The sequence below is a fragment of the Trachurus japonicus genome, chromosome 3 (assembly GCF_045865225.1).
Source record: "Trachurus japonicus isolate A0001 chromosome 3, Traja_1.0".
Lineage (NCBI taxonomy): Eukaryota > Metazoa > Chordata > Actinopteri > Carangiformes > Carangidae > Trachurus > Trachurus japonicus.
Genome location: NC_140909.1, coordinates 36,618,611 through 36,627,710, shown reverse-complemented (window position 1 = coordinate 36,627,710; position 9,100 = coordinate 36,618,611). Strand labels below are relative to the sequence as shown.

Below are 9,100 nucleotides of genomic sequence, written 5' to 3'. Positions count from 1 at the left end.
ATGTGCCAATTAAGTTTTAGAGCCTCGTGTTGTAAAAGATGCGTAGTATCCTGGGCTGTGCAGTCGCCAAAACAACGGGTATCCATGTGAATGCATTTTTATCTTTTTCTATTTTTTGCCTGTGAACCAACTGCTGTTTTCTCCTGTCTTCTCTTTCTCTCGCAGCTCCAGAGCGTCACAAGGATAAAGTCTTATACAGATTCACCGGAGCTCCATAATATAACAGCGCGGATCCAGCTTCTTGTTCTTGTTCTTCTTCTTTTTTAATCTCATCACATAAAATGGCAACCATGAGTGACCACGGTGGATCAAAACACGCATTTGGGCACAAGCCCCGGTCGTGGGGAAATTAACCACCTGATGGGCACCGGAGAAGCCGAGGGGAGAGTGTGTTGGTGTAGCTTGTTGACTTGCTGATTTATAATGCTGAGCAAATAAAAAGGGCGCTGCAAGTTTGACACAGAGCGTCTGCGTAACAGGCTATGCCACCGGCCCTTACATTTTTTTTTTTTTTTGGTAATGATGTCATAAAAGGCCTGTGCCTAACCGGGAAGATAGGCTGATCAATATCTCCTATCATGTAAGTAACCACATGGACTGCTGCACTCAGCATGGACCTGACCGAGGTGCGTTTGTGATCCTGACATTCTCATATTCACAAGTGATTGGTCGAACTGGTTGATGTCTCATTTTCTCTCCGCGCGCGCTCCGAGCTGCAACTTTTATTCTCTGGCCTGCGTCCACGCGCCCTGAGGCGGCTCCCGTAGCACCTCGCGGAACCGAACCGCTCACTGACTTAAAGATGGAGTTTGCCATGGTGGGTGCGGACGGCGGGTGCAATAGTCACCTGCCTTACGGATATGCCCAGGCGGCTCGCGCACGGGAGAGGGAGCGCGAGAGGGAGCGCCAGGCTGTGCAGTCTCGAGCGGCGGCTGCGGCGGCCGACGGTGCAGTCGGTGCGGAGGGAGGAGGAGGAGGAGGAGGAGGCGGCGGCGGCGTAGGGGGGTCCACCTCCACCTCCTCCACCTCCTCCACCTCTTCCTCCTCCTCGAGCGCTCATCTCCTTAACAACCGCCAGCATCAGTCTCGCGCCGCCTCCTCCTCCACGAACGCCAACATCAGCAGCGGCGGTACCGCCTCGCGCCCCTCCTCCTCCTCCTCCTCCACCTCCTCCTCGCAGCCGCCACAGCACCAGCAGGAGCCCGAGCAGCAGCAGCAGCAGCAGCAGCAGCAGCAGCAGCAGAGAGTTCTCAGAGAGCGGAAGAAGCAGCGCGGCGTCGGGCGGTGGAGACGCAGCCGGACGACCCTCGGCGGAGACCTGCGCCACTCGGAGCTGGCGCTGCTCGGATCCGAGGAGGACATGATGATAGAGGAGGAAGAGGCCGAGGGAGCCGAGGAAGAGGAGGGGGAGGAGGGGGGCGGCCGGGGAAGCAAGAGGTCGAGCTTTCTGTGTAACATGGATGATGAGGAGGAGACGGTGTCGATCACCGACAGGCGCCCTCAGTCCGGATACGAGAATGTTTACAGCGAGTGCGGCTGCTGCGAGAGAGTTGTCATCAACGTGTCGGGACTCAAGTTTGAAACTCAGCTCAAGACTCTCACTCAGTTCCCGGACACTCTCCTGGGGGACCCGGACAAGCGAATCAGGTACTTCGACCCGCTGAGGAACGAATACTTCTTTGACCGAAACCGGCCGAGCTTTGACGCCATTCTGTACTATTACCAGTCGGGGGGGCGGTTGAAAAGACCCGTCAACGTCCCGTTTGACATCTTCTCCGAGGAGGTGAAGTTTTACGAACTCGGGGAGGAGGCGATCCTCAAGTTTCGGGAGGATGAGGGTTTTGTCAAAGAGGAGGAGAAGCCTCTGCCCGAGGACGAGTTCAAGCGTCAGATCTGGCTGCTCTTCGAGTACCCGGAGAGCTCGAGCCCGGCCAGGGGGATCGCCGTGGTGTCCGTGCTGGTCATTGTCATTTCTATAGTCATTTTCTGCCTAGAGACGCTGCCGGAGTTCAGGGATGAAAAAGAGTATCTACAGCCACGACACAACTCCACTCAACCCGACCACGGATTTACTCCCTTCAACGACCCCTTTTTCATCGTGGAGACGGTTTGCATCATCTGGTTCTCCTTTGAGATTATAGTCCGCTTCTTTGCGAGTCCGAGCAAACCCGCTTTCTTTAAAAACATTATGAACTCAATAGACATTGTATCCATTTTGCCTTATTTCATAACTCTCGGCACGGACCTGGCGCAGCACCAAGGCAACGGGCAGCAGGCGATGAGCTTCGCCATCCTGAGAATAATCCGACTTGTCAGGGTGTTCCGCATCTTCAAACTGTCCCGGCACTCCAAGGGGCTGCAGATCCTGGGTCATACCCTGCGCGCCAGCATGAGGGAGCTGGCCCTCCTCATTTTCTTCCTGGTCATCGGTGTCATCCTCTTCTCCAGCGCGGTGTACTTCGCCGAGGCGGACGAGCCCACCTCCCAGTTCACGAGCATCCCCGACGCGTTCTGGTGGGCCGTGGTGACCATGACCACGGTGGGCTACGGCGACATGAAGCCCATCACCGTCGGGGGGAAGATAGTGGGCTCCCTGTGCGCCATCGCGGGCGTGTTAACCATCGCGCTCCCGGTGCCGGTCATAGTGTCCAACTTCAACTACTTCTACCACAGGGAGACCGACAACGAAGACCAGGCGCCGGTGGTGGAGAGCATGCCCCCGGGCTGCCCCTATTTCCCGGACTTTCTAAGGAAATTCAAAGGCTCGCCCTCCGGATCGTCGCTGGGTGACAAAGCGGAGTATATGGAGATGGAGGAAGGGGTCACTGAGTCGCTCTGCGGTCTGGACAAAAGCCCCAGTAAAGGAAACGGCACAGACATAAGCAGAAAAAACAGTACTAACTCTAAATCCATTCAGACTGACGTGTGATTACAAGTAGAGTTTCCTTCCCCCCACCTTTCTTTTTCTGAAGAAGAATATTCCCTATAAAGACAATGTACGTCAAACAGCAGGTGGTCCCCCTGACAACACAAGTTTTACGCACGTCTCAGAGCCCCCCTCCCTCTCTACACACACACACAAATACCCGCACACACACTCACATACACACACTGACACCAATTGGCGAGTTTCTCTTCATCTCAGAACGAGTTTGTCCCAGATCCTCTCCACCCCGACGAACCTGTAGGAACAATTCTGACCAACATTTGCCTAATGGGTTTTATTAATTCATTCATTTGACCTGTGCGGGCTTCCAAATCTGACATCCAATCGAAATTGAAGAGAAGACAGCCTATGCATTCGCACTTTATGAGTTTCATCTGTCAATAACAGAATGGATAGGGGTGATCGTTTTTTTTGCTGTTATGCAATAAAGTTAACAATTTGTTTGCACTAATGTAGTATTTGCGCTGGGTTTTGGCAGATTTTTATTTTAGAGACAAAAACTGTAGGCCATGCAAATGGCAATAATTTAGTCGTCCTCTGACCACTTAGCTGAGGAATGTTTGAGATACTTCCACCATGAGAGAAAACTATAAGATATTTATGACCCCTCTCCAATAAAAGAAAAGTCTGAGACAGATTTAAAAAAAAAAAGACTTTTATTTCTGTTCAAATAATTAATATTGATAAAAACAAAACGCTCATTGATAAGATATAGCATTTAGCAGTCATCAAATAAACCAGGGCTAGAATTATTTTTATGACATCCACACAGATATGTTTTTCCACAATAGGCCAAAACAGCCTTGTGTCGTTGACCCACCGTGAGAGCTAAGCACATGAGTCACCAGAATTTAAAAAAAAAAAAAAAATGGCTGGAGAAAATGACTTGCCCCGCCAGGTTTTGTACGGACAGGCTTGGAGCCTTGGCGACAGCAGTTTCCCCAGTTTCATTTGAACCACCTCAAAATGACAATATCCCTTTACACGGACGCAGATGGAAAGCTATAGCAAAAATGACTCCGTTGTGGAAACTCCTCGGAGGGGGAGTTTGCGAGCAACTTCCTCTCCTGTCCGCTGGACTTCGTGCACAAAATATTTTTTTTCTCAAGAGGACTATGATTATCTCCGAGCTCAGAGGATCTCCGGGGTGTGGATGTCTTCCAAGGTATGTGGCCTGCAGTGCGCGTGTGACAGTGATTTTCTTTTTATGCAGTGATGTTGAAAGCAACTCCCAGTGTCACGAGGGCGAGCCAATACAGCTACTGAAAATATCCGACAGGTGATTAATACGTGCTGCGTTTAGATGTGCTGCACATTTTTAATAATATTTCACCCTAATCTTTATTATCAAACCCTTTGTTTATCCCCTAGACCTGAGAGTGACGCACAATTACGCGTGCGTAATGGCGCATAAAATAAAAAAACACTTTTGTGCATGCAGTCATCCTGTGATCAGGTAACGATTATGCTGAATATCCATCAACATTAAAACACCCTCTTATTCGTAATGGCTGTAATGATGTCATCTAGGTGACATCAGGTCAGCCTGCTGGGAGTTTATGACTGAGGTTTCAGGAAGATTTAGCTCAGTGGATTTTGTGGCTCGTTAATAGACTGACTGTCTGGGGAGTTCAGAAATGCATCTTGAGAACAGCAGGGTTTTTTTTCTAATACTAATACTGATCATGTTGAAGTGCTGCAGAGTTGCTCCCTGCTTTGTTGGACTGTATCAGCACCAAACGCCCTGATTTTACTTTACAGTGTCCTTGTTTTTGTCTCTATTCCCTCTGTCTTAAGCAAATACTCACTATGACACATGCACACACTGCACAACACTATATGTATCAGTCTAAATCATGACTTTTATGATTTGAAATGTGGAAGTGAAGTCATATTTGTTTCATCTGTCCACAGGTGTTCTAGCAAAACTTGAATCCTCCTATAATTTGTTTGTTTTTCTGTTACTTTAATTGGCTGTTTGGCCGCCATTATGCAGAATAATGAATGTGCAAAGTTTGAAGGTTATTTCACAGACAGTTTCTCTGCGCTGACCTTAAAGTCTGGCACGTTCATACACATATTTCACTAGGATTTGTTGCATCACAACAAAAAGCACCACTGTGTTACAGTACAAGTGATGGCACACGTTTGAATAGATCAGTGCACAAACGGTGAGAATGGACTTGACAGTGAAGAGTCCAACTGTTTATCTGAGTACTTAGTTGTAGGAAATTTAAACAGGCAAACGGAACTTATTTGAGTAAAAGGACATATTATATACAAATGACTATTGAAAGCAGAATATTTTCTTGTGCAGTTGGTACAATGGGATTATATTCTACATGAATAAATAATGCGAGGAGACAACAAGAATATTTGTTGACTGTGTTAGCATTTCTATATAATCCACGACAGCTCTCTTTACTGCTGTCAGGAGAGTTTTGAGGCTTAAAAAGTTTGTCATCTGTTGGGAGAAAGTTGAGGAAACATTGTAATTGTTGCTCAGTCGAGTCAAACTGCGACTACACAGAGCTAAGCGGTGTTTTGAGTCTTAGTAACTGCATCACAGCTCTATATTTGAAGTTTCCAACTTTTGTCACGATCTGTGTACATTTGCATTAATGCAGTAAATCCACGCTCAACTTCATCAGCGCTTCTCAGCGTTTCCCCCCCAGCGCAAAACCACTGCATCAGCATATAATAATTTATTGCTCTGTGTGTTTGTATCCTCGGAGGAACTATTCATACAAGATACTTTCAACACCTGCACCCACAACCAAACACTCGGCACCATGCTGGCGCCGGGCCAACCCCTCTTGATACCTTTCGCACTTAGCACTTACATAATATGGCTTATAGCAAGAGGCGGAATCCAAAACATTTTTCAAGCAAAGTGTGTGGGTCAGGCATATTCTTAGGCCTGTAGCTGCTGAGCTCACTGTGAAAGCACGTCTGTATCATCCTGAGCCGCAGAACAGCGCCGAATACTTTGCACCGTTCACAGCGACCTATTGTCACGTGCACGGTTGAGTCTTTGTAGTGCAGATTTAGACCATATGGCCGGGCCATGTGACAAAGTGAGAGTTATTTATGGTTATTTCTCAAAAGGTATTCCATGCCTGTCAAAGGACATAGAGGAGAAGGGGGAAAGGAAGCCAGTACACCATGTCTGGCCAGGTTACGTCACAACAGGAAGTACACATGAGCGCAGCTGATCAGCAGAGAGTTCCTAACCAGTTTTGCTAATCAGCCAATCATTAGAGTCACTTTACCTGTTAAAGAGGCCGGACATCTGCTGGTTGTAGCCTCTGCAGTGTGAGGGTCTGCTGCTCTGCTTTCAGATCCAGTGTAACCACCAAGACTTCTGATGTTTGTCCTGTTGGTCAGAAAAATACACACCTTCATATCATATCTCAATATTTATCTCCCAAATACTATTTGACTTGAACTGAGGTAATAATCCTACAGATGCAGTATGGTACTGTTGTGGCTCATTGATAAATGATTTTTACACAGTGCTCTATTCTAGTGCAAAGTGCAAACTATAGTAATCTGCAGTGATTCAGATTTTCTTGTGGACTGAACTCTAGCGGTTAGAGTCACTTTTTTTTCATTAGAGGCAAAGCTGGATTACCAATGTGGGCAAATGCCCAGTGGCAATTACTTTGTTGTACTTTAATTAATTACAAATTTGGTTGGTAATATGCAACTCCAGAGCACAATTAAAAATGGAAAATGTAAGCACCCGAAGGTGGCTCCTGCATTTATCTTAATGCTATGTCTGGGCAATGACAGAGTAATTAACACAGAGCTGCAGAGAGAACAGTTCACAACATACACATACATCACAATAACAGAGGTTAAAAGAGAAGAGATAGCTTTAATATTTCAGTAAATGTCTCACACTAACACATACAGTAGACTGTAATGTATTCCTGGTTAAAAACAGGACTGATGCCAAAAATGCATGTTTGTGTGTGGGGTTCAATGGCGGTGTTAACCTGTGGCATATAACACACTACAGTCATCTATCAAGACTCTAACTGCCCCAACTCGCCCTGAGCTTTGATTAAGGGCTTTCCATTAGTTTGTAATTTGTGTTTGTTTGGGAGTGTTCGCTGAGGAATGCATCATGGCAGCTCATGATGCATCGGTAACACACATTCCCTAAAAATACCGTAATATTACAAACACTCTCTCACTACACTGTGTGGAGTTTTACAGAGGTGCATGCAGCTGTGCATCAACTGTGAAATGAGTGAACCAGTAGAAAACAGAACAGCAGCTGCGACTTCCAGTTGATCCGACAGTCTCAGACTCAGAGATTTCTCGTCTTTATCTGCTTTTACTAATGTCCTATTGAATTCAGTTCCTCGGCCCACAGTCCACACCGCACACACTTCATGTGACGGTTGACTCTTCTAGACTGAAACAACCTGCTCTGCATAACAGAAGCCAAATTGTGCTGACAACTGCAGGTCAAAGTCACGGCTGACCCCCCTGACAAATGGCTCATTTAGCTGTTCAGAAGATGACTTCCGAGCTGCAGCCGAGACATCCATCCATCTTTCACATCCGCTTATAACTGTTAAGGGACACAAGGGGACCTAAGCCCATCCCAGCATGCACCGAGTGCGACAGGTTGGGGACGTACGTTATTCACAAAGCTAACGTAAAGACAGGGAGAACACATTTACACTCATCTCCAGTTTACCTGACAGGCAAGCCAAATGTAAGTGACAGGAAGACAAAGAGACCACATCACAGAGGATTTAAGGACAACTTTATAGTAAACCTTTATGGTAACACTTTATTTGACACCTATCTCTATAACGAATTATAACCATACTTATAATGAGTTATAATGCAGTTATGGTGCTGTATAACTATAGTTATAAAGACTCATAAATGATCATAATGCTTTATAACAATAATCATAACACACTATAAAGCATTGTATCATGACTTATAAGGTCAGGTATTATAATACGTTATAATTGTTGGTAACTCGCTGACAATGCCCACATCGATAATTCATTATGAATATACCGGTAGTTATAATGTGTTATAATTGGCTTATAAACTTGTATAACTATCATTATAAACACTCATATATTATCATAATGCTTTATATCAATAAGCATAACACATCATGTGTTATGATTATTGTTATAAAGCATTATGATAATTTATGAGTGTTTATAAAAGTTATAAACACATTTATGGTTGCATCATACAACATCAACTGCTGCACTCCTTAAAGTTATTGAGTCAAATACAAAAATCTAAATATACCCAAAAAAATCCTACTTTGATGCGGACGAGAGTTTTTGTTGAAACTATTTTGTATAATTTCATGGCTTGAGATTGTGACAGTGCTCAAGTGTGTTGTGTTATTAGGAGAGCTGTTTTTAATACTTCCAGTTCAACACAATTTAAATAAACATCACAGAAAACTGAAGCCTGCAAAATAACTGTAAAGTTGAATCTGCACTTCTTTGAAACAGCTAAGAAAAAACCTTATTGAAGTTGCCAAGCTGGCAACTTCAATAAGGCTTCAGCGATTTGTACAACATACAACTCTATTATTACAGCTTAATATTAATGCATGACTTTTGGATTGTACTGTTTGATTAGTTTTCACAAGGTGCATTTAATAAAATGGCAACTTAATACATCATCCAATAGATTAATCAGTTTAATTCACTGTTGATGCTCATGGCCAAAATTGAAGGTGCTTATTTTTGGATGATAGTATATTAAAAGGATAGTTCAACATTTTGGCATATTCGCCTATCGCCATAATTCCTATGGTTATAGGGGTAGGTTCATTATCGGTGCATGCTGTTTTGAGATCAGCGGGGCAGAGACGTGAGCTGGTCAGTGAACACAACAGAGGTGAACGGTACATGTCCCCTGTCCTTCATCAAACTCATCAAATACACAATTGTGACCTGCAGTGCACATTCTACCTGCGCTTTTAAAATCACTCCGCCCAGCAGCCGTGTCTGGAATGTAGTTTCGGCTATGCATTTGCCTCAAAAACAACTCCATGTTATAATGTTACATGATTATCTCATAGCGTGGTGAATGTGCAGGTCACAACTTGTCCACCAGAGCATTTTGGAGTTGTTGGATTGTGTATTTGATGAG

General features: G+C 45.1%; 1 protein-coding gene across 1 annotated transcript in view; it reads left to right on the top strand.

The window, feature by feature from the left end:
• Positions 1-200: 200 nt before the first annotated feature.
• kcna4 (potassium voltage-gated channel, shaker-related subfamily, member 4) overlaps positions 201-9,100 on the top strand; it is a 54,485-nt gene continuing 45,585 nt past the window's right edge. Inside the window, exon 1 of the mRNA XM_085771883.1 lies at positions 201-4,112. Coding sequence (XP_085628009.1) covers positions 803-2,929 — 2,127 coding nt within the window. The 5' untranslated portion in view covers positions 201-802 and the 3' untranslated portion in view covers positions 2,930-4,112. The remainder of the gene's footprint in view (positions 4,113-9,100) is intronic.